The sequence below is a fragment of the Vulpes vulpes genome, chromosome 2 (genome assembly GCF_048418805.1).
Source record: "Vulpes vulpes isolate BD-2025 chromosome 2, VulVul3, whole genome shotgun sequence".
NCBI lineage: Eukaryota > Metazoa > Chordata > Mammalia > Carnivora > Canidae > Vulpes > Vulpes vulpes.
Genome location: NC_132781.1, coordinates 157,578,952 through 157,606,429, shown reverse-complemented (window position 1 = coordinate 157,606,429; position 27,478 = coordinate 157,578,952). Strand labels below are relative to the sequence as shown.

The 27,478-nt window shown below is 35.4% G+C and overlaps 1 protein-coding gene across 49 annotated transcripts in view; it reads right to left on the bottom strand.

Moving 5' to 3' along the window:
- Positions 1-27,478, bottom strand: part of EIF4G3 (eukaryotic translation initiation factor 4 gamma 3) — a 333,558-nt gene that overhangs the window by 215,107 nt on the left and 90,973 nt on the right. For all 49 annotated transcript variants that reach the window (XM_072750926.1, XM_072750903.1, XM_072750897.1 and 46 more), the window contains one exon: positions 16,136-16,211. In XM_072750926.1, coding sequence (XP_072607027.1) covers positions 16,136-16,211 — 76 coding nt within the window. Of the gene's footprint in view, positions 1-16,135; positions 16,212-27,478 lie in introns of those variants that run through there.

The window sequence follows — 27,478 nt, the reverse complement described above, 5'->3', positions numbered from 1 at the left end:
ACAGAGCTTTAACAACAGCAATGGCACTAGGCATTGCAATTTAATTTCTTTTAAACTCTGGTTTGCTTTCTTTTTTTTTTTTTTTAAGATTTTATTTATTTATTCATGAGAAACAACACAGGGAGAAAGAGGCAGAGACACAGGCAGTGGAAGAAGCAGGCTCCAATGCAGGGAGCCTGACATGGGACTCGATCCCAGGTCTCCAGGATCACACCCTGGGCTGAAGGCAGCGCTAAACCGCTGAGCCACCCGGGCTACCCTGGTTTGCTTTCTTTTTATTGATCTCTCAGTTGCTAATGAACAATTTATCTAACTAACCAAAATAAATGAATTTGTTTTTAGTCCCAAGGTATTAGAACTTAGAACTTGGTATTCAACTAAATATAAGCATAGATCCAATTACATTATCAAAGTCAATATTAAGTTGCCCTGGAACAGGCCCAAGGCAAGTGAGACATGTCATCCATACTCCCCTAGAAGAGTCAAAGATCATCATAGTACACAAACTAAGTGACCTCTCTCTCTTTTTTACTTTTTCTCCCTGAGAACCTAGCCCAAAATATGAGCATGAGGAAAGTAAGCTGCTCTCAAACCCTTTTTTTGTGATGTAATTTATTATCTTCTTCTGGAAAATACTTAGTACTCGTAATAAAATGCTTGGTCAGTATTCAAAAGGTCTTTGGCCTCAAGACCTCTTCTGGAATTAACAGTTGAATAATCTTTCAGTCATACATTTCACCATTATATCTCTTTCCTTTTCTTTTTAATACATGTCTTCCTCAAGGGAAAACTCCCTGAATTGGGACTTCAAATGTTTCAAACAAGGAGGTGCCTGGGTAGCACATATAGTAAGCTCTCACTCTTGGTTTTGGCTCAGGTCACGATCTCCAGTTGTGGGATGGAGGCCCCGCGATGGGCTCTACCCTTTGTGCAGTCTGCTTGAGATTCTCTCCCTGTGACCCTACCCCCACCGGTGCATGAGCACTCTCTCCCTCTCACAAATTAATAAAGAAATCTTTAAAAAGATCTACACGGTTAACTTTTCTGAATTTTCTAAAAAATTACTAAATAAATACTTATTGAACAAATAAAGACTAAAATGTACTGCTGATTTTGCAAATCTTCAAATTCCCAACAAAAGTTCTTTGGATGTTTAACAGTTAAAGAAATTAAATACCCTTCTACTGAACTGGAGTGTTCATACTATATGGCAATTAAACAAACAGAGAATGACACAATGGATAAAGATGGTAATCCTTCCAATCTCTTACCTACAGAATTTCTGACAGCCAGAATGTGCTTTTAAAAGATAAAAAGGGTGTATGAGGTGGAAGTTAAACATTTTTATGTCTATCAAAGATTGCAGTAAAAAATGACCTCGCTATTCATGCCACCAACTTCACAGCGATAATAAATCCATACTTTAAGTAATAATATTTTTTCTTTTTTCTTGAAATAATTACAACTCCATTTACCACACAGTTGCTTATGACAGTCCAATTTCTCAGGACTCCTCTCATTTTAAATTGGTCCCTATCAGTTGTTTTGTTTTTAACAACAGTACATATAGTATTATAAATGGACCTGAGGGGAATATCCCAGAGTTAAATGCAACACATTTTCAAAGTTCTTTGAGATTAAAGGCCTTGATTATTCTACTGTTTTCTTACCGGAGAAATTCAAAAGCAATTTATAAATGACATTTAACTACAGAACAACTTTTATATCTTTAAGGTTAATCCTTCTTTTGAAGGAGAAAAATGAGGTAAATACGTATTAAATAATATTTTAATTAGGTATGTGATTTAACAATTTATGAGCAAATTCATACTGAATATTTATAAGAAATCCTAACTTTCATAAATGTCATTACTCGGTATATAACAAGACAGGCAGAAAAGCAGACCCAGAAATTTTAAAAACTAAGATATAAATAAACTGCACATAGTGCAGTTGCCAAGCTAAATAAAAAAAAAAAAAAGGGTTTGAACTCCTATATATAAAAACTAAAAAAAAAGGGTACTTCATGATGGAGAGTAGGCAAAGATCTTAATAAGGCTTGTCCACTGAACATACGATACATAAAGTAACAGCTGGGCTACTTCCCTATATCAAGAATCAGGACCAGAGTGTAACAGAGCACCCTTGCAAGGGAAAGGTAATCTAGGCTAGAGCAATGAATCTTACAAGTGAGGGTCTTTTAGCTACATTCAAACAATCCTTGGACTTTCTTAAAACCGCAATAAAAATATGTATGTTTATGTGTTCACTGTTCTACAAAGTAGATCTATAGCTTTCATCAAATGATTAAGAGTCCTGATCCTAAAAACACTGAGTATTGTAGTGCTTTTTACCTTGTGAGAATTCAAGAAAAAGAAGGCAGCTTTCCACATATGAGCTGTGAAGAGAGACAGACCTGTATTCAAATTATCCAACTTTTCTGAACCCATTTCCCTATTTGTAAATGAAGGCTGTCTTAAGGATTAAGCAGTGCAGTGCACTGTATAACACCTAGGATGGTGCCTGGGACACAATTATCACTTAATAAATGTTAAATATCCAGCTGAATTCAAGCCCAGCCCTTACACTTAGTAGCTAGATGAACTTGGGCAAGATTTTTCATCATTTTTCTGTATCTGTTTTCCCAACTAATAAAGGGGATATAATTATACTTACCTCATACCTTTGCTATAGGGATTAAACGGGCTAAGGCAAGTAAAGTGCTTAGAATAGTGTCTGGGACATAGTAAGTGCTCATTAAGTGTTACATCATCAGTAACTAACAATGATGAAGAAAATATTCTATGAACTATTAATTTCCCCATCGTCCATTCCTCTGATCAGGTGTCGTCAATTCTTATAAATTTCATGACTTATTACACTGTGGAATAGTATTCTCATCATCCAGTTTACTTAACTAGAATATGTTCACTTATCCCTACTTTTCCTAAGATAGAGTCCAAATCTTCTGTCCTTCTGCATTTGATGGCTGAAAATTCATCTAGGCCTGTTATTTCTCTCATGAATAGTTATAGCTATGCTCTATTCCTCTAAGTACTTATGCCTAATGAGAACTCATGATAACTCTATCAACAAATGTTACTATTTAATTAGATATACTTGTCCTAATTTATATGGTCATTAATATGTCCTCCTCATTTTCCAGTATATACTTAAAACAGTATATTGTCATCTTGCCTGACAAAATAAGAACTCTTTAAGACAAGAATCATATCTACCATCATTTTCCCATATTATGACACAAAATCTTGAACAGTTATCACTCAATAAACATTTACTAAACTAAGTCTGTCTTCATTATCCTTTATAACTGTCATATTTCCAATATTTAAGATCTGATAGCAAGCACCAAAAGGACAGTCTTTTTCAGTTATATTTATTTTTTTCTTTCTTTTTTCTTTTTTTTTCAGTTATATTTATAATGCCATAGAAAAGTAACTTCAAACACGTTTTAAATTTTACAATAGATAAATGAATCTATTCTATATTTACAAAGAAAAACAATATAGAAAAAAAAGACTAGACCTAATTAAATAAAGGCTTATTTGCAACAACAACAAAATACAGCAGTAGCAGAATCAGCATTTCAAAAGTATTTAATGATGCTGATTATAAAACTGGCTAAAAGAGAGTGATGTTAGTGATAATGAAGAATGAGCTTTCTTTTAAAGATTTTATTTATTTGTTTATTTGTTTGTTTATTTGAGAGAAAGAGCACAGAGAAGCACAGGGAGGGGTAGAAGGTGAGGGACAAGCAGACTCCCTACTGAGCATGGAGCCCAACTAGAAGCTTGATCACAGGACCCCGAGATCATAAACTGAGCCAAAGTCACACTAACCAACTGAGCCACCCAGATGCCCTAAGAATTAGCTGCCTTATAAAACATCCTGAAGATGTTAGTAAAAGGAGAGCCCAGGAAAAATTAAGGAAATGATGAAACATACTCAATCTTGTACCTGACAAATTTTTTAAAATTCAATCCAAGGTGATCCCTCAGAATAATACAAAGCTTGGAGTGCCTGGCTGGCTCATTCAGTGAAGCATCTGATTCTTGGTTATAAGTTTGAGCCCCAGGTTGTGTGGAGACATAATAATATAAGGCTTACACTCAGCTGGACTCTATGACTCAGCAATCCTACATCGGGGTATATATCCAAAGGAAATGAAAACAAGATAACAAAAAGATAAGCATGATCTGGGGCGCCTGATGGCCCAGTCAATTAAACATCCACCTTCTGATTTCAGCTCAGGTCATGATCTAGGGGTCGTGAGATCAGCCTCGTGTGAAGTTCAGCTCTGGATGTGGAGCCTGCTTAATTAAGAGCCTCTCTCCTTCCCTCCCCCTTCCTCTCTATAAAAAAAAAGAAAAGATTAAGTGCACTCCAGGTTGACTGCAGCACTATTCACAATAAGCAAGATATGGAAACAACTTCACATCAGACGAATGATTAAAGAAGATTCGATGTACATACACACATGCACTTATTATTCAGCCATAAGGAAATTTGCCCTTAGCGATAACATGGATAGACCTTAAGGGCATTACACTAAGTGAGATAAATCAGACAGGCAAAGACCAATACTTCATAATAGTACTTAAATGTGGAATATAAAACAAACTCCTAGACACAAAGAATAGAATAGTAATTCTCAGGGGCTGGAGGTTGAGGAATCTGGGAAATGTTGAACGAAGATTCCGGGGATGTAATGTACAGCATTGTGATTATTGTTAACAATACTGTATTATATAATTGGAAGTTGTTAAGACACTAGACCTTAAATGTTCTCACGACAAAAAAGAATAACTATGTGACATGATGGAGGGGTTAGCTAAGGTAATGGTGATAATCACAGTACAAAATGTAAGTATATCAAATCAACAGGATGTATGCCTGAAATTTACAATGTTAAATGTCAATTATATTACAATAAAAAGTAAACTACATGGAAAGAAAAGTAATACATGTCTTACCTCAACTGACTACCTTTCTATAATACCAATTTTTTTGTTACTTATTTTACTACCAATTTATAAAAATAAGGTGACAATAATCGAGAATTACAATAATTACTGGCAACATTGTTAAAATTAGATTTTAGCTAAAAACAATTGCATGGAATTATTAAAAATAAAACAACATATCTAACAATATGGTAGTTACAGACTAAAAGGAGGAAATATAAAAAGAGTTAACAGTATTTAATACATGGATAATGACACAAGAAGTCTTTTATCTCCTAATTTTCTTCGTTTTCTATAATGTACATTAATTTATTAAAAGAAAGAGTTCACTTTCCTATTTTAATAAAGTTAGACATTCCACAGATTATCCTGTATGATGTTTATGATAAATACTAAAGTTTTAAAATCTACACTATTAAAATAGAAAACAAATAAGCATTTTATTTAACACTACATTAAGCCTGTGCAAATGTCACTTCAAACAGATGCTAAGAGCAGTTAGTAGTTCCCTGGTTCTTATTGTAATACTGATAAAACTAGAGTAGTGACAGTGGCAGCAGTTGCTGCTAAATCCCTTAATGATTACATATCAGGCTTTATCAGTTTTAAATGGATTTGTCTCATTTAACCTTCATAATGACCTTTTGAGATAAATACTATAACTGTCTCCATTTTATTAATGAGGAAGGAAATTGAGGTACAAAAGAGTTTTAAGCAACTTGCTCAATGACCCACACAACTGCATGTGAAAGCACAAGGATCTGAATTCAACTGGTAGCATTCAGGAGCCAGTTAGCCATGTTCAACTATTATCCATTATGATCCCCACGTAAAATGTAAATTCTAATTTATCCACCAATACCATAAATATCAAAGCATTTTTATAATTTACATCTTAATCATGTCATATCCATACTTGAAATCCTTCAATGGATTTCCTGTATGCCAAGTAAAATCCAAATGCCTTTTCAGAACCTTACAAAATTAGCATGATCTAGATTTTGTCACAGAGCTGCAGTTTCCAATATGAACACCACTAGTGATTTTTAAACTTCAATAAAGGAAAATTACATAAAATTAAAATTTCAGCTCCTCAGTCACATTAGCCACATTCCAAGTACTGAGCAAGCATTTTAATGGAGAGCACCAGATCCCAGACTACCATGTAGCGCTGTCTCCAAAACATGAGCTTCCAAGGAACAGGAGAGCTCTATTCATCTAAAATGCCTTTGAATCGCTGCAAATCTATCTGGAAGGTTCACACATTTCATCCCTATCCGTGAAGAGCTGAGTTCTCCTCCTGGTTCAGATATCCTAAAATTCCACCTTATCTGGCCTACCACTCATACCTAATTAAGAAGTACTCAGTTATCAATTTTATAGCCTATATATCTCCTTCAAGGCACTTACTACAATTTTCATTAGCTTTTACTTTCAAATCAATGTTTTTCTCCCAGAAGTAATACAGTAAGTCATACATAGTGGGTATTCAACAAATACTAGCTGGATTGAGTGTTAACAATTTTAAGTAATCTTAATAATGTTGCTAACATTTAGATAAGATAAAAATCAGGGTTGCTCAGCCATGGCATTCGTGACATTTTAGAATAACTTTTGCTACAAGGATCCCCTGTTAACTTTGGAATGTTCAAGTGCATCCTTGGTCTCTGGCTTTCAAATGCCACGAGCACTCCTTCTCTACCCCTGCATCAAATTATGACAACAAAAAATGTTTCCAGACATTGCCAAATGTCCTCTGGAGGGCAAAAGCATCTCTAGTTGAGAATCACTGGCCTAGATTTTTTTCAAGTGATTAGAGAATTCTGAGAAGAACATTAAATCAACAGCCAATATTAAGAAAATAACTAAACAACAACAAATTGGATCATGTAGATGAAATGGACCGATTCCTAGAAACACAAAATCTACCAAGACTAAATCACGAAGAAATAAAATCTGAATAGACATGTAACTAGTAAGGAAACTGAATCAATACTCAAAAAACTACCAAAAAAAGCAAAAAAGAAAAGCCTTGGACTTGATGGCTTCATTGGGAAATGCCACCAAACATTTAAAAAGGAATACTAATTCTTCTCAAACTTTTCCAAAAAAATGAAGAATATTCCTTTATCATTCTATGAGGCCAGCATGATCTTGACAGGAAAGCCAGATAAAGGCATTATAGAAAACGAAAGACCAGTAACAATGCAAAACTCCTCAAAATAATTTAAAAAAATAAAAAACAAAAAGCCAACCAACCAGCAAACAGAACCCAACAGCATATTAGGAGGATGATATATCATGACCAAGTGGTACTTATTTATTCAAGATATGCAAGGACATATCAAAAATAAAATAAAGGGATGCCTGGGTGGCTCAGCAGTTAAGCGTACGCCTTTGGCTCAGGACATGATCCTGGAGTTCCAGGATCAAATCCCACATTGGGCTAGCTGCATGGAGCCTGCTTCTCCCTCTGCCTGTGTCTGTGCCCCCCTCTCTCTCTCTGTGTCTCTCATGAATAAATAAAATAAAAAATATTTTTAAAAAATTCTGAAAAGAAAAGAAAAGAAAAGAAAAGAAAGAAAGAAAAAGAAAGAAAGAAAGAAGAGAGGGAGGGAGGGAGACAGGGAAGGAGGGAGGGAAGGAGGGAGGGAGGGAAGAAGGAAGGAAGGAAGGAAGGAAGCAAGGAAGGAAGCAAGGAAGGAAGAAAGTTAGTTTCCAGACACTCAAGATAAGGGAAAATGAAGAGTTGTTATAGAGTAGTTATAGTTGTTGTAATAGCCAGATTTTCAGTTTTTAAAATGAAAAGAGTTCTGTGGATGTGTGGTGATAATGGCTGCACAAGATGAATGTATTAGTACCATTTAACTGTATACTTTTTTTAAAGTTTTTTTTATTTATTCATTCATGAGAGACACAGAGAGAGAGGCAGAGACATAGGCAGAGGGAGAAGCAGGCTCCTCACAGGGAGCCTGATGCGAGACCCGATCCCAGGAACACAACCTGAGCCAAAAGCAGATGCTCAAAAACTGAGACACCCAGATGCCCCAACTGTATACTTTAAAATTATTAAAATGGGGGATGCCTGGCTAGTTCTGCTGGAAGAGCATGTGGTTCTTGATTTCGGGGTTGAGTTTAAGCCCCAAATTGGGTGTACAAATTACTTAAATAAATAAAATATTTTCGGGATGCCGGGGTGGCTCAGGGGTTGAGCATGTCCCTTCAACTCAGGGCGTTATCCTGCAGGCCTGGGATCGAGTCCCACATTGGGCTCCCTGCATGGAGCCTGCCTCTCTCTGTCTCTCATGAATAAATAAATAAAATCTTTAAAAACTAATAAAATAAAACTTTTTAAAAAATAAAATAATTAGGATGGCAAATTTTATGTTATACATATTTTACAATAATTTCATTTTTTAAAAAGTATTGATATGATTTTCATCCTTTATTTAAATTTCAAAGACAAAAATCAGGATATCTAACTATGGTCACACATAAGTAATGCTATTGGAGAAAAGTGACAACAATAATAATTGTAAATTCTACAGTCTTCTTACAATAAAATCCTTTGTGTCCCAACAAATAGGAAAACTTATTCCGTTTCTATACTCCATAATGCAAAAATATTAAACAGGAAAAAAGATTAAAAGGCTTTGAAAAACAAAGTCCTGGGCAACCCGGGGTGGCTTAGGGGTTTAGGGCCGCCTTCAGCCAAGGGTGTGATCCTGGAGACCTGGGATCGAGTCCCACATCGGGCTCCCTGCATGGAGCCTGCTTCTCCCTCTGCCTGTGTCTCTGCCTTTCTCTCTGTGTGTCTCTAATAAAGAAATAAAATTTTTTTTAAAAAGTCCTGAAACATTCCTAATTATTACATTCCTACAACTGAGAAATGGGTAATAATTAAAACTTTGCTAATTTTCTTGACAAACTATGACATCATTATTTTACCAATGTTAAGCATTCTTCCACAGCCAATTAAAATCTGCTAATTTTCTCTTTTGCGAACTGGGAAATAGCACTTTTGACCTATGTTAGCAAATACAACTGAAAATACACTCTCAGGGACCACCTGAGGGTGCTGGGGTGGCTTTATCAGTTGATTTCACCTCAGGTCATGATCACAGGGTCACGAGATCAGGCCCCACAATGGGCATGATGGTTAGGGTGGAATCTGCTTGAGATTCTTTTTCTCTCGCTCCCTCTGACCCTCTTTCCTGCTCCCACTCTAAATAAATAAATAAATAGATGAAATATTTCAAAAAATAGATGAAATATTAAATAAATAGACGAAATATTAAAAAAAAAAATAGGGGCAGCCCAGGTGGCTCAGAGGTTTAGTGCTGCCTACAGCCCAGGGCATGATCCTGGAGACCCAAGATCGAGTGCCACCGTCAGGCTCCCTGCATGGAGCCTGCTTCTCTCTCTCTCTCTCTCTCTCCTCTCTGTATTCTCAGGAATAAAAAAATAAAATCTTTAAAGGAAAAAAAATAGGAACACCTGAAACTCAAGATACAATGAAATGGATATGCTCCTGTACGGTTTGCAGCAACATACCCTAACTATACCATAACTATACCCTGCCATAACTATATGTCAAAAATATTAATTATCTTTAAAGTATGTTGTGTTTTAACATATAAGGTTACTTTTGAGAATCGTAGCCTAAGGAAATAGATTAAAAAATTCACACACATATATTTTTTATTTATGCATATGTATATATCACAAAATTATTTTTTTAAAGATTTTACTTATTTATTTGACAGAGGGGGAGAGAGAAAGACAGAGAGAAAAGAAGCAGGGGGAGTGGCAGGCAGGAGAGGGAGAAACAGGCTCTATCTCAGGACCCCAGGATGATGACCTGACCCAAAGGCAAACACTTAACCCACTGAGCCACCCAGGAGCCCCACAAATTATTTAAAACAGAAAATAAAGAAAAGGGAATCTTTAAGCCAAACACCAATTTTTAAATTTACTGATTATATAAATTATGGTTCACCTCACAGACATGATACTTAAACTTATGTGTATGTTTCTGTTATGTAATAACATGGGAGATGATTTAACATACAATGTTGTATTAAAAAAAAGAAAACAACCTAATTGTATAATCACATGATTTATATTATGTTTAAGAAACCAAACTCTACTGTAGGGGGGAAAAGAATATATAGGACATGTGATTATGAAAGCCCTAAATCTTAAGCCTAAAGTTTACTTTTCCTCCCAAGAAGATGCTACTAATAAACACAACATGGAAATATCTTGAAATAGGGCAGCCCGAGTGGCTCAGCAATTTAGCGCCGCCTTCATCCCAGGGCCTGATCCTGGTGACCCAGGATCGAGTCTCCCACGTCGGGCTCCCTGCATAGAGCCTGCTTCTCCCTCTGCCTGTGTCTCTGCCGCTCTCTCTCTCTCTCTCTCTGTGCCTCTCATTAATAAATAAGCAAAATCTTTAAAAAAACAAAAAAAAGAAATATCTTGAAATAATTAACTTGAGTCACAAAAGAAAAATCAAAAAACAAAAAACAACCAGTATCTACTGCATTATTCCTTTTCCTATTATATTTTTTTTTTATTATACTTTTAAATGAATCCTTAATAACAGAAAGAAGAATAATGGTCGGGGGAAAGTAGAAAAAAAAATTATGAAAGAAATAAAGAAACTTTTAAGAATGATGCATATCTTAATTTTGATTGTAGCAAAGGTTTCATGGGTATATGTATATGTTAAAACTTACCCATGAATAAATAAATAAAATCTTTAAAAAAAAAACTTACCAAATTATATACTTTAAATAGTACATTTTAGATACATCTAAACCATTAGGACTATCTATCTATCTATCTATCTAGTGTATCAAATATACCCCAATGAAGCTATTTTTAAAAATAAAGTCTACATAAATAATCAATTCAACTGGTGTATTTACCACTGGAGGGAAAAATGGATTACTATTATTATTATTATGATAGATCACTGGACAATTAAGTAGATTTACATCTTGCTGGATACAACTGTCTAAGAAGTGTTGATCAACCCATACTAAATTTTGTCCCTATGCAGGTACCTCCATTGACATGTTGGTCTACCCAGTGTTTATCAGTGACCTGAAAAAAAAATTAAAATAAAAGCATGATTTTCTACTTAGATGGCACAGAACTACAAGATGACAGAATCAAGGCTTTAAAAGTATAAGCTGGCTGAACAGGATCATGAAATGTTACACTATTAAGGAGTAATTTATTCAGCTTATTTATTGGAATTTTGAAGAAGCAGTTAATAACTCTTCCAATACACCAAAATATATGACTGCTGCTTCTTGTAGTAGAGTCATTATTCCAAGCAAATTGTGTATTAAGTTCATTTCTGCAATTATATTAAAAATACTGGCTTTAGGAGCACCTGGGTGGCTCAGTTAAGTAACCAACTCTTAATCTCAGATCAAATCATGATCTCAGGGTAAAGAGTTTAGGCCTCAAATTGGGCTCCACACTGGGGACAGAGCTCACTTTAAAAGAAAAATATTTAATAGCCATAAATCTGGGGCACCTGGGTGGTTCAATGATGAGGGTCTGCCTTTGGCTCAGGTTGTGATCTTGGGGTCTGGGGATCCAAGTCCCTGTGGGGAGCCTACTTCTCCCTCTGCCTAGTGTCTGCTTCTTTCTCTGCCTAGTATCTGCTTCTCTCTGTGTGTCTCTCATGAATAAATAAATAAAAATCTTTCTAAAAAATAGCCATAAAATCTAATTTTTCTAAATAAAATGGTAAGCCAAAAATATACAACATGGTGAAATTTCATTTTGTTTTCAGAAGCATGACAATTACTAATAAATATACATCAAATTAGCTCATCCCTCTTCAGTTGTACCATTTTCTCTCGTCCATATAGTATATATTTCTCTTACTAGAGCTTAAAAACTACTGGCTTTATTCCTTTTATGTTCACATAATCAATCACTCTCAATGAAATTATGGCTAAAAACGAATAATGACAAACGTATCCCTCCCATCCCTGATAAATATCCCAAAGAGAAACTTCTATAAATCAGGCTAAAATGAATGAATGAATGAATGAATGAATGAATGAATGAATGATAATCAGGCTAAAACATGTAATATCACAGCATTATAAAAACTGAGTCCTGGGGTGTCTAACACAGCCAGTTAGGCATTCAACTCTTGGTTCCGGTTCAGGTCATGATTTCAAGGTCCTGGAATTGTTCCCCACGTCAGGCTCCACGTTCAGTGTAGAGTCTGCCTGAGAGTCTCTCCCTCTCCCACTCTCCCACTTGCCTCTCTCTCTAAAATAAATAAATCGACCTTCAAAAAACAAAGTCTGGGATCCCTGGCTGGCTCAGCAGTTTAGCACCTGCCTTCCGCCCAGGCCTTGATTCTGGAGTCCCAGGATCAAGTTCCGCGTCAGGCTCCCGGCAGGGATCCTGCTTCTCCCTCTGCCTGTGTCTCTGCCTCTCTCTGTGTGTCTCTCATGAACAAACAAATAAAATCCTTAAAAAAATTTTTTAAACAAACACCAAAAAAATTCCTACTTCAGATGATACTTTATCAGCAGAAAACCTATCTATAATGGCTGAAATAAAGGTATAAAGCCTGCAAACAGACATAAAAAAGTAAAATCTTTGATTTTATAATTTTTAAAAACTGGCCAGGATTCATTTTTACCTTTCAAGGAATTCACCAACTCAATTCAAGAGACATATGGGCGTCATGTGGTGAGGCAGGAGGAGGTGAACAAATAAAGATTAGCCTTTACTTCATGCCACAGAAATGATGCTAATGGACCCAGACACTAGAAAAATAGTGACCAATACATACTCCTGGGGCTGAGAAGGGGGATTAAAAATGTCAAAGCACCTGGTCAACTACTCTCCTATTCATTCAGTTAGTATGTACAACACTGTAAAAGTGAGGCAGAGACTAAAATTGCTACGAATGGAAACAACTGATCAAAAAAAAAGTGAAGACTGCCAAATTTGAAGGTAACTTTTATTGCCTAAAATAAAATTTCTTGTCATTCCAGAAAAGGCATTATATATAATTGATGCACCTACTTTTTTAATTAACTGAAGGACTGTATAAAAGGCAGTGGCTTCAAATAGAAAAGTCACATATGATCTAACACAAAAATAAATTCAAAACCTTTTGCTTCATAACATGACATGTAAACTCTGTAGCAGACACTGTGGGATTTGGATAACTTCCTCTCCAAAGTACTAAGTTTAAGAAGTCACATGTCTTCATTTATAAGGCATTTCAAAAACATAGATAGCTACACTTTAACTCAGTAATATCATTTCTAGAATTTGTTCTGCAAAAATAATCCAAAATTCAGGAAAGGCTTTAAATTCAAGTAAGTTATTTCCAATATGAAATACTAGAAACAATGTTTAACCTCTCACCTAAATAATATTTATATCTACTATTGATTTTTCTCAACAAAAACCCTGCTTCTCACCCAGTGTTCTGAATAAAAAGTACTACCTTCATTCATTTACTCAAGTCAAATCCATAACATCACTCTTTATTCTTCTTTTACATCTCACATCCAAGCTAATACGATATCCTATTGAGTTTCGAAATATACACCAAATTCCACTACTCATCTTTTTCTGTACCAACTTAGAGCAAGCCACCACCATCTTTTGCCTTTTTTATTATAATAATCTCTAACTCGTCATCTAGCTTCTATTTCACCACCACAGCCACTTGCCCTCATCAGTCTATTCTGTATAGAACAGCTACAGTGGTCTTTAAAAGGAAATTCAGACCTATTGCTCCTAAGTTTCTAATGGTTTTCCAGCACACTTAGATTAAAATCCAAATTCTTGCCATGGTAATTAATGCCCCACATAATCTCATGCTTCAGAGACTTCTCTGAATTCTCTCCCTACCCTCTCTCTTCTCCAACCACACTAGTTTCCTTGCAGTTCTAAGACCACATCAAGCACATCGCTATCCCTAAGCATTTGCACTGCTGTTCCTTCTACTGGAAATATGCTTTCCCTAGAAATATGCAAGGCTCACTCCCTCACTTCTTAGCTTTCTACTTCAATCAATGCCTTGAGACAGAATGTCCCAAGAGCCCTAGGAAAATAGGATTGTTCAGTCATTCTCTATCCCTTTACACTGTCTCATTTTCATCAAGACCCCTATTCCTACCCACTACTATATTTCACATACACTTGTTTACTTTTCTTCTAACCGACAGAACGGCATAAACTCTATTATGAGTACAATGGGTTTGGTTTACTCACTACTACATCCACAACACCAAACAGTACCTGATACACTTTAAAAGCTCAAGAAATATTTGTGAAATGTTCAGTGTATATTAAATTCTTATGACAAAATAGACAACCATTATTTATGATATATTTCAATAGCACAGGAAAAACTAATATTATAATATGAACTGACAAACTAGAATAAAATATCTTATACATAGCCTAAAACAGAAAGAAAAAAGGAAACTATACCCAAAAAATCGTTACAGTAGTTGCTTCCAGAAATCAGATTACTAGAAATTTTCATTTTCTTCTATCTTATTCTTGAAAATAATAATTGAATGTTAAAGAGTACTTTCATCATTAGAAGAAATGTATATTCTAAGAGTTATGCCACACAAAAATTAAGCTGTCCTTAAGGTCAGTACCAACAATACAAAACAAAAAAAACCCTTTGGCCTATAGAAAGTTTATGCCAGAAAAAAAAACTAAAGGCTGCTCTTCAATGTAAATTGAAGGTTCTTAATTATTAGAATGATCAGGCAATTTGTCATCCAAATTGAATCAATTTTAAGAGTCAGGGGGTTCAAAAAATAATTTACAAGTGTTAATCTATAATCTGTAAACTGAGACTTGTTTCAGGGAAATCATCGTAACCATTCCTGTACAATAAAGTTTTAACTCTCCATGACAATCTTAAAACCTTCAAAACCCGGGCAGCCTGGGGGGGGTTGGGGGGGGCGCGTCACCGGTTTAGTGCGGCCTTCAGCCCAGGGTGTGATCCTAGAGACCCAGGATTGGGTCCCACGTCATCGGGCTCCCTGCATGGAGCCTGCTTCTCTCTCTGCCTGTGTCTCTGCCTTTCTCTCTCTCTCTGTCTCTCACGAGTAAATAAATAAAATCTTAAAAAAAAAAAAAAAAAAACTCTCAAAACCCATCTACTAGCTCATCTCTGCTTCTGCTACAAAACCTAACACACATGCCATAGTAAGCTGACTAGCGGCCATTCATTCCATTAAGTATGCCTCTGAATTTAACTTCCTAGAAGGTCTTTTGTTCCCTACTCTGCCTAGAGACGTCCTATATCTTTCAGCTTAGTGTCACTTCCATAATGAAAGGACTTCTTCCTTTCCCATATATAACATGTTTGTATCTCTAATCAAAAGTTCTTAACTTTGGGCTGATGAATGGCCTAATGAATATTTGTGAAATTCTGAAATTATACATAAACACTGGGTATATGCTCTTTTTTGAGAAGAAAGTATTGTGACTACATTCAGATTCTAAAAGTAATTCATAACCCAAAAGGATAAGAATCAGTGCTTTATCATACCCTATTTGTAGGATGAGGAATAAATGGTATGATGAACTGAAATAATAAAAAGGTATACCTGACTCTTCCATTCTCACTAAATTCCCTTAGATCACTGTCAGACACCTGAAATCTGCTTCTAATTTTCTGACCTTCATCCTCTACATTCAAAAAATTTAAACTTTGAAAAGATTAAAACTTTTAAAAAAGGTTTTTAACATCAAAAAAGAAAATTAAAACTCAATTTCCTAAAAAAAAACAAAAGAAAAAACAAAAAAACTCAATTTCCTAAAAGAATTATAAGACAAGGCCACAGGGGAATTACAGAAAGATGAAAAAGGAGGAATAAGATCACATATGTATGAGCCAATCTATCTTAAAACAATGTTTGTTTCACACCCAATTATTAAATTAAGATGATGAGGAAAAAGGCCTAGTGACCCTTCTCAGAGTAAATATACCTAATTTAAATTGGTATTCTAATGAACCATTTACCAAACCTTCACATGCCAATCAAACAAACATTGCTGTGATATCAAAGGCTCATGTGCAAGAAGTCAGGCACTGCAACAGCAGTCCTTGAGGTACTCACCGTGCTGTACACTGCTGAGACAGCAGGAGTGAAGATTCGGTCCTCGAGAGGCTGCTGCACAGGTCCTCTAGGGATTCTAGAAGAGCGAGTTAAGGATAAGAGAACTCAAAAATGCCTTGCTTTAGCATTAACAGAAATTTACCATCATAAGGTTCTGTCAATGACCCAACTTTCGTCACCCAATTAGTAAGGTTACTCATTTACTTCTCCACAAAACTGGAAAACAAATATTTCAAATTTCTTAAAGTAATCAGCTCAATCTCTCCAAAAGTGATTCCCAAGATAAGCATTCCATGGCAACTCAAAACAAATAAAATTACACAAGCCTCGACACTTTAGGTCCATGATGAGAATCCACCTTTACTCTCTAGAGAAAAAGACTAAAGAAGTATAAACAGGATATTCAGGAAGATGCATGCAAATTACTGAAGAAGACACAGTCTGTTCTGCTAATTACTCAGAAATGGCAAATACAATTCTTTCCTTGTTTTTCTATTTTAGCTGCTACTTTCCCCATATCTATCCACCAACTATAAATTAAAAAGAGGCTCGGGGCACCTGGGTGGCTCAGTGGGTTTAAGTGTCTTGCCTTTGGCTCAACTCATAAACTCAGGGTCCTGGGATCAGGCCCCACAACAGCTCTCTACTCAGTGGAGAACCTGTTTCTCTCTCTCCCTCTGCTCTCCCCCTGCCTGTGCTCTATCATGTACTCTCTCTCTCTCAAATTAATTAATTCATTCTTTTTTACCATAAAGGTTCTTCAGCATAATATTTAAAATATTTCAGCATGTTGCCAGGATAGTCTATCAAAGGACAAAAGACTATCATTTTAATCAGCTTCAAAACCAAATGACATGAGCTCCATCTCCCTGGCAAAATGATATTTATACCTCTTTAAGAATGACAACCAAAAAAAAAACAAAACAAAACAACTAGACAACCAAAAGATTAATAGCATTAATTTTCTCTCCAGAAAATAAGATTACATAACTCTATTGCATGTTTATACTAATTTAAATGTATTTTTAAAAGGACTATAAATATAATAAATGCAAAATGAAACCGAATGCTTCCTTAAACCTAACAAATACTTCATACTTCTCATATCATATTCCTTCCTAATTCAGTGAAACATTTTGGAACACAAAATGACAGCTGCAAATAATAATTTTATATGAATAACCACAAATTACAGAAATCTGAATCAATAAGAGAAATTCTTTATATGTAAGTAGCAACAGTTTATTGAAGTGGAACAGAAAAAATAAAGCAAAAACCCTCAAAGCATTAGTCACTCAAAATCAGTAACACCGCACCAGTCTCTAGACAATTCTTAAAACTAGCAACCTCAGACCACAGTTCAACGTGTTGTCATCAACCCCTAGACACAACGGATCTAAAATGCTGTAGGATTTCAAGGAAGTAAACAGTATTTGGAATGTTAAAAAAGATAATAAAATAAAATGCGGCAAGAAATAGCAAAGCTAAGGCATTTCATAAACTACTTCATCCGAGCTACAGATATGCTTGCAATGTAGAAAACATAAGCCTAACAAGTTCCAAAACAAAAGTCCTTAATTATGAGCTTGTTAATTCTTTCAGAATGAAGATTACCCTTGGCTGACATAAAACTTTCCTTGAATTACAGTTCTGCATTGTGGTCACATGAATGGTGGAAAATATGAGACCATCTTTCTTCTGCAGAGCCAAATGCTATCGCTTTTGCTAGCTAGGGCTAATTCTCACCCTATGAGAATAAGTTCTCAAATGAGAGTTCTCAGTACTATGCCCCAGAAGCTGAGCCCACACCATTTAACCTTACAAAAGAAGGCTAGGGTTCCTGATTTCTAGTAGTTATTTTATTGGCTAACAATATAATTACAAGATTTGTGAAGAGGCAATCACATATCTATGGTCAACAGTCCAAGTAACAAATATTCTTTCTCCTGGGCGACAAATACAGAATGTTGATTTTGTTTATTTTATTCTCTGTAACCACTAACACAATATTGTAGACTGATAAACTGTTTCCTATAAGGAAGTTATGAGTAAAATTTATTTATTTTAAAATAAAAACATAGTTCTATAAAAAAGAAAACCGAAAATAGAAGTCAGGAGATCTGAATCTAAAGTAGCCTCCAAGTCAACTAAGACAACTATGTTGTCTTCCCTGAATCATTTTACAGTATTGCCTGTCAAATGAGGCTCAAGAAAAAGTAATTCTCCCAAGTTAACAAGGCTAAGTGGTCAGGCCATGTCGCCCTAAAGTCTAAAGACCACGCTCTTCCTATTACATCGTTGTGTCCAGAGACAGAATACTTTACAGCAAAGTAAAAAACAGTATCACAATCTGGTCAAAATATGATTGCCCCCATCCACAAGACAGAACTAAATGATAAGTTCATCTGATAGGCGATTCAATGAAGTGTGTCACCCGAAAATTCTAGAAAGTCTCAAATTCTTGGCCCAAATTGAATCATCTGCCCAATAGTAAATGAACACTTAGTACTGGGCAGGTAATGTATCAAACCAAGTGAGCTTATTTTACAGAGCAATTTTCTCCTTTAATTTAATGATGACAATAACCTATCTTTATTAATATACTAAAGCCACTGAATTAGGGACACCTAGGTGGCTAAACTGTTGAGTGTCTGCCTTCGGTTCAGGGTGTGATCCTAGATCCAGGGATCAAGCGCCACATTGAGTCCCACATCAGGCTCTCTACAAGGAGCCTGTTTTTCCCTCTGCCTGTGTCTCTGCTTCTCTCTCTGAATCTCTCATGAATAAATAAAATCTTAAAAAAAAAAAAAAAACTACTGAATTGTACACTCGAAAAGTGTGAATTTTATCATATGTAAATAATATTTCAATAAAAAATTAACCTTATTAATTTGCAAATAAGTTGTTTTGCCCCATTTCCACTGAAACCAAGCTCAATAAATCAGTATGAAAGAGGCACTTCCAGCCATAAATAAGTGACTTCAAAGAAATGATAGGCATGTAAAGCTCTTTCACTACAACACATCTCCTCCTAATTCTGCCTGCCATTAAGCTTATTACCAGCTTTCATCAAGCTCTGTATCACCAGCATAAATCATTGGATATTTACATATTTAACCTTTGAGCTCAAGTTAGCAAGCAAATGGTTTCTCATAGTACCACTTAAAATTCTAATTCAATCAATAAGCAGTGTAATATGCATGGGCAGTGCTCTAGAGCATGTTTTTATTTTTTAAATTTCATAACTGAAATACAGTAGGCATACCCACTTGACACTTCTGTAGTTCAAACTGCTATGAGTTAAATCATTAGGAATTACAAGAAAATTAGCAAATCTAGACAGATGGTATGTAACAATTGAATTTAAGACTCTAACTACGAATACAAATGCAAAATATTTTACTTCCCCACTTTCTTTTTCTAATAAAAAATTAACAGATTTCAGAAATAAAGAAAATGTGAAGATTAAAGAGTATTAAAATATAACAGACTCTAAATTATTAAGCTACTTACTACATACCCTCCACATTGTCAATTAGGCAGATAAAAAATTTTCAAAGATCAAATTTCTTCAAAGAAATCCAAAGATCTAAGAGATTACATAATAATCTGAATGTTTCCTACCTATGTCAAAAAAACAGAAAGGGACTGATAATTTTTTAAGCACATGTGTGTACTGAAATTTCATGAATGACAAACTCTCTCATTAGGAAAAAAGCCTCTTGATCAAAGACATATCAGACCCTGAGTTTGACCTGTAATCAGTATCTCCTCAAAAGGTATATTTTAAGAAATCAGAAAACAAGTAATTAAAGTCAACAGAAATCTTTCTCCGTATGCTGAAACAATAATGTTCCATTTACAGACCCCAGCTGAATGTTCCCAAACTTTGCCCTAGTCCACTGTAAGAAAAGCTACTATCCTGGATCAATACTCAGCAAAAGCAATATTCTTAAAGTGACAGCCTCAAGTTATTACTGCTTCATTGAAAAGGAAAGCAAGAGTACAAAAATCTCAATTGTAGAAATTACTTTAGAGAAGACACAGGCAATTGATTTCAGGAAATGAAGACAAATAAATGAAAAAGATCTTTTTCTGCATTATTTCTTATTTGAGCTGTATGGCAATATGGTAATACTCATTAATTTATACCTTCTTCTCTTCCTTCCTTTCCCTGTCTCTTTCTTAATTTGGATTTTACTTTTAAATAATGTCTACACCCAATGTGGGACTCAAAAATACAACCCCAAGGTCAAGAGTCTCATGTTCTACCAACTGTGCCAGCCAGGAACCCCTCTTCTTTCTATATATGAAATCAAAACAGGTATGATAATGAAAAAGGAAGAGAACTTAAAGGATATAAGAATAAGGGCAGAATTTCTACACTGTAACCTGTTTCATAATGATATCAAACATTATTTCTCAAAAAAAGCACTGTTTCAAATATAGTTGCTTTAGAAATAGCTATATTCCCTTTAATGTTAATTCTGACCCATTAAGGGATATGTACTTTAAAAATTATAGAAATCCAATTTAAATAAACTAGCATACTTTGAAAATTACCCCTACAAAACAAAATTTAACTTAGCATTTTACAGGAAATGAACTAGTCAAAACTGAATAAGCGGGCACCTGGGCGGCTCAGTCAGTTAAGCATCCAACGTTTGATCTCAGTTCATGTCATGATCTCTGATCAAATCCCACATCAGGCTCCACACTGGGCATGGAGCCTCCTTAAGACTCTCTCTCTCTCATTCTCCCTCTGCCCCTCTCTCATTCTAAGAAATATGAATAAACACATTGTCCATTTGAAATTCATTCTTAAACTGTCTATATGAAATAAACTCTTAAAAAATCTTGTCACTATTTATGATACAGAAAATTATCCAGATTAATTTACAATGTTTCAAGAAATATTTTAAGAGTATAAAATTATACTCATTAAAATGTTTGAGATTTGCTGCACATGGAAACTCATTAACTGACTAGTTACAGAAACTTAATTTTAAAATGAGGGGATAGGTGGCTCAGTTGAGCAACCAACTCCTAGTTTCAGCTCGGGTCATGATCTCAGGGTTGTGGATCAAGCCTTTAGCTGGGTTCTGCCCTGAAGAGCAGAGGCTGCTTCAGGATCCCTCTTCTTCTCCCTCCATTCACCCTCTCTCTCAAATGAATTCATAAAATCTTTTTAAAAAGATAAAAATCTAAAAATTTAAATTAAAATTAACCCCCTCTTGCAGGCACAACTGGATAGACACATGCAAAAGAATGATGCTGCAAGGCTTACTTCATAAAAATTAACTCAAAATGAGACAAAAACATAAATATAAAGACTACATCTAGAAATTTCCAAAAGTAAAAATGGGATAAATCTGTATGGCCTCGTATCTGGCAATGGATTATTAGATGAGACAGCAACAAAACCAAAAACAACAGAAAGAATAGGTAAATCAATCAATCTTCAAAAAACCTAAAGTTCTGTGGGTCAAAAGATACTACCAAGAAAGTGCAAAGACAATTGACAAAGAAGGGAAAAATATTTGCAAGTCATATGTCATATAAATAATCCATATCTAGGATATATAAAGTACTCTTACAATTCAGTAATAAAAACACAAATAACCCATTATTTCAAATGGACAAATGACCAGAAAAGACATTATTTCTCCAAAGAAGATATACAACTGACCAAAAAGCACATGAAAAGATGTTCAATATAATTAATCACCAGGGAAATGCAAATCAAAACTATAATGAGATACCACTTTACACCGACTACGATGGCTACAATCAAAAAGCCAGTTTCAGTAAGGATACAGAGAAAATAGAACCCTCATAGATTGCTAGTGGGAATGTGAAACAACACAACTACTCTGAAAGAGTCTGTGACAGTTCCTCAAAAGATTAAACACTGAGTTACCATAAGACTAAGCAATTTCACTCTTGGATATACACCCAAGAGAAAGAAAACATGGGTCCTTGCAAAATCTTACACTTGAATATTTACATATATGCAGCATTATTCATAACAGACAAAAAACAGAAAGAACTAAACTGTCCATCAACTAATGAATGGAAAGAATACACCAAAATATTTATTTAGCAATAAAAAGAAATGAAGGACTAATACATCCCAGAACATGGATGAATTCTTGAAAACATGGGGATCCCTGGGTGGCTCAGCAGTTTAGCGCTGGCCTTTGGCCCAGGGCGTGATCCTGGAGTCCCGGGATGGAGTACTGGGTCAGGCTTCCTGCATGGAGCCTGCTTCTTCTTCTGCCTGTGTCTCTGCCTCTCTGTCGCACACATGAATAAATAAATAAAATATTTTTAAAAAATGAAATATTCACAGTAGGTTATAAAGACAGAAAGACTAGTAGTTGCTCAGGACTAGGGAAAATGAGAGAGAGAGGTGATAGCTAAGAGGGACAGGGTTTCTTTCTGGGATGATGAAAATGTTCGAAAATTGACTGTGGTGGGACATCTGGATGCCTCAGTGGTTGAGCATCTGCCTTTGGCTCAGAACATGATCTCTGGATTCTGAGATGGAGTCCCACATCGGGCTCCCTGCATAGAGCCTCCTTCTCCCTCTGCCTGTGTGTGTCTCTGCCTCTCTCTCTCTGTGTCTCTCATGAATAAATAAATAAAATCTTAAAATATAAAATAAAAAGAAATAAAACTGTGGTAATGACTGCACATATCTATGAATGCACTAAAAACACTGTACACTTGAAATGAGTCAAATTTAGAATAAGCATATCTTATCACAATAACATTTAATTTAAAATTAACACTTTCTGGGATGCCTGGCTAGCTCAGCGGTTGAGCGTCTACCTTTGGCTCAGGTCCTGATCCTGGGATCGGGGATCGAGTTGTGCATCGGGCTCCTTGCAGGGAGCCTACTTTTCTCTCTGCCTATGTCTCTGCCTCTCTTTCTGTGTCTTTTATGAATAAATAAATAAAATATTTGAAATTAAATTAACCTTTTCCTATACTGGGAAAGCTTCAAAAAAGATACGGGCTAGAGCTGTACTACTCTAGAAACTATAGATCAGTAAGACAAACAAATTCCAGAATGGAACACTCAACGGAACAGTAAAGAACCCTCAGCTAATTACTACTTACCGAGGTGGTACCAGAGAAAGAGCTCATCTCAAACCCAAGCATAAAACTGTGCTAAGATTAATGCACGTTATTATGAAAGATGAAACAGACATGACTGAATAAATTTGCAGTTGTCAAACATAAACATCAAGCATGTAAAATGTCCCACAAAGCACAACATCCTGAATGTCTCTACCCAGCAACTATAGAAATTGCAGAAGTCACAATGTTAGTAATTCTGAATGGACAAAAGCAAAACAGAAACTGATTAAACCTAAACACTATGACAAAACATACTCCTGGCTTTAACTTTGGAGTCTGTAAGAAAATGTATTTTTTTTTAAAGATTTTATTTATTTAACAGAGAGAGAGCCTATGCGCACAAACAAGGTCAGCAGCAGGCAAAATGAGAAGCAGGCTGCTGCCTGAGCAGAGAACCTGCAGCCACTGAGGGGTGGAATCCCAGAAACCTGGGATCATGACCTGAGATGAAGGCAGTTAACTGACTGAGCACCCAGGAACCAAAAGGAAATGTTTTTTATTTTTATTTTTATGGAAATGTATTTTTTTAAAAAAAGATACCAAAGTTCTAAGAAAGCCAAAATTTTCTTCATTGCTTTCTATCTTTTGCCACTGAAACTCGATCCCCGATCCCAGGATCAGGACCTGAGCCAAAGGTACCTGTTTATGTTCAGGTAAAACTGGCCAATTTTATTCTTTGTTTCAATTCAGTTTAACGCTGGACTATAAATTTAGGTGCAAAATCCCTAACTGGAATTCAGAATTTTTCCACTGGTAGAAATCTAACAGAGTTGTTACATTATATAACACCTCCAGCAGGGCCTAAGGCAGCACCCCTTAATTAAACACATTAATATCTTTACTGCAAAACATATATTCTAACTTCTGCCTTCTGTCCAGAGTTTTTGCTAGTTTACCAGAAAAAAACGAGTTTTCTGAACTCTTTTGATATTGAAATTAGAAATGGCAAAATGCCTACTTTCTTTCCTATTCTGTTTTGGCTTTAAAAGTCTTTAGAAATCACCAAATGAATGTTAACAACTAAGGCCCATTATACTGAGGGGTGGTTTTTGTTTTGTTTTGTTTACAAATCTGGAAAAACTGGTTTAAAAGTGCTTAGCCAGAAAAGCCCTTGCTATGGCTCTGGTTTTCGACTCAGAATTCTGGATTTATACTAACTCAGAAATTGATTTCCTGACAGACACATTTACATTTACCCAGACAGAAGTACTGGGGAGGTTCAGTGGTTGAGCATCTGTCTTTGGCCCAGGACTTGATCCTGGGGTCTGGGATAGAGTCTGGCATTGGGCTCCCCACAAGGAAACCTGCTTTTCCCTCTGCCTATGTCTCTGCCTCTCTCTGTGTGTCTCTCATAAGTAAATAAATAAAATCCTTTAAAAAAGAAAAAAAAGTTTACCCAGAAACATGCACTGCTTAGATAAGGTTTAAAAAAAAAAAATATATATATATATATACACATATATATATATATATACACACACACACACACACACACACATATATATAGCCAAAGAAAACCGCTGCTGACTATGCTGTTAATACTTCTACTCAAGACAAAAATATCAACTTTCTGTGAGACAAAGTGATATACACACGAAAAATATACTCACAAATTTCAAACCAAGCTCTTAGTTCTCTAAGTTTTTAACTCTAAGACAAATATTTAAGTGTTATACTAACTCCCAATTCAGATTAAAACATAATCCATGTGACAAAGCAAAAGCAGAAGGCAACAAAGTATCCATCTTCCTTCAAAAAATGCCCACCTCAAAGAAATTTCATTAAGAAGGAGGAAGAACAGTCAGCAATTCCATTTCCTACATCTGAATCACTCAAATGGTCTTCGATAACAAAAAATAAATATGCTAGATTTCTCTGGATATGGAACCAGACAATAGGTAGGGAACATATATCCAACAGATTTTAAATGCTATCCTCCAAAAAAGAACTGAATGAGCTAGTCATTCACATATAACAAAAGTCAACCTTCACTGGACATTGTATTGCTGGCTACAAATTTTTAATAGGTAGAACTCCATGCTTTGGAAAATTTTCAAGGACTTGACATTTACCTGAACTGGTAGAGCATTCTTAAAATGTAATATGAAGATGAGATCATAATTACAATGTTCTGAAATTCTAGTAACAGAATTTAGGCTTAAAAAGAACTATGACAGGGCACCTGGGTGGCTTCGTGGTTAGGCGTCTGCCATTGGCTCAGGTTGTGATCCCGGCAGGGGTCCTGGGATGGAGTCCCACATCAGGCTCCCCACAGGGAGCCTGCTTCTCCCTCTGCCTGTGTCTCTACCTCTCTGGCTCTCATGAATAAATAGTCTTTAAAAAAAAAAAAAAAAAGAACTATGACAAGTTAGGAAAAGTCCTGAAAATGGATGGTGGTGATGGCAGCATTGCAACATGATGTACTTAATGTCACACTACTCTACATTCTAAGAAGGTTAAAATGGGGGGTGCCTCGTTATCAGTAGAACATTTGACTCTTGGTCTTAAATTCAAGAGTTTGAGCCCCATGTTGGGTGTAGAGATTACTAAAAATCATAAAATATTAAAATAAAAAGGTTAAAATGGTAAATTTTAGGTTATGTATATATGTATGTTACCACAATTTAAAAAATAAAAATTTTAGGGCGTCTGGGTGGCTCAGTCAGTTAAGTGCCTGCCTTTGGCCAGACCATGATCCCAGGGTTCAGAGATGAGCCCCATATCAGGCTCTCTGCCCAGTGGGGAGTGCTTCTCTAGCTGTCCTTCCTCCTGTTCATACTTTCTCTCAAGCACTCACTCTTTAATAAATAAATAAAAATCTTTACAGTAAGTAAAATAAAAAATTTAAAAATAAGTAAATGAAAAACTGCTGACTATGCAAAAGCTACAGGGGATTTTCTTGATACCTTAAGATTTGGCATTATTATTCTGTACAAAATGTATGGAGATTCTATCAATGAATCTAGCTCTTTCTGATTTTGTAATCTTCTTTTCTTTCAAAGACATGGTGCAGTACACGAGGATGATGCAGAAAATGGTTATCAGGTATACCTGCATGCAACACAATCATTTTCAGTCTATATTCCTAGGAAAGAAAGTACACAATCTCCCACATTATCGCCACATGGTAAATCCTCTATTTCTGGTGTCAAATGGTGGCTCACAAATCCAAATAAGAAGGAAGAAATGACTCATGAATTTGAGATACTCCTCTAATGTTATTCCTATATAAAAGAAAATTACAATTTTTTTTTATGATAGGAAAAAATGAAGTTTCTGGCTTTGACTAAACAAAAGGAAGGGAGCATAGAAGAAACATCTGAACCTTAAAACACATGAATTTCAGTGTGGTGTCAGAAAAAGGACAAGGACAGACATATCAAGGAACAGACTAGAAAAATCAGAGCCACACAAACCTAGTGAGTTTATTTTTCACAAATGCGCAAAGGCAATTAAATAAAGAAACAATACTCTTTTCAACAAATGGTGCTAGACAATTAGAAAATCATATACAAACAACAGCTATCACTACTGTCATGTACCTCACCCCTTAAACAAAAATTAATTCAAAATGAATCACAGATATAACGCAAAATTTTAAATACTAAGACTTTCTGAAAAACCTTTAGGAAGAAATATTTGCCAGTATGGATTAAGCCAAGAGTTCTCAGATATGATATTAAAAGCATGCTCTGTAAAAGAAGAAAAAAATTGATGAATTGAGTATCTCAAAATAAATACTTCTGCTCTGTGAAAGATATAATTATGAAAAGATCTAGAATGGAGAAAACACATGCAAAATCTCATATATGATAAAGGACTTGTATCTAGAATATATAATGAACTCTCAAAACTCAATGGTAAGACTACCTTTTTTTAAATGGGCAAAAGTTTTGAACAAATGACACCTCACCAAAATAGATACGCAGATGACAGACAAATGAAAAAATGCTAAGCATCATTAGTTATTAGGGAATGCAAAATAAAACAACAGTGAGCTATCATTATATCTATTAGAGAGGCAGACAAAAAATATCAAGTGCTGAGGATGAGGTACAACTGGGAATCTCACATATTGTTGTTGGCACAGTACAAAATGGTACAGCCACTTGGGAAAACAACTTGGCATTTCTTCCAAAGGTAAAGAAATTTATCCTATGACCCAGCAATCCCACTTGTACATATTTACCCAAGAAA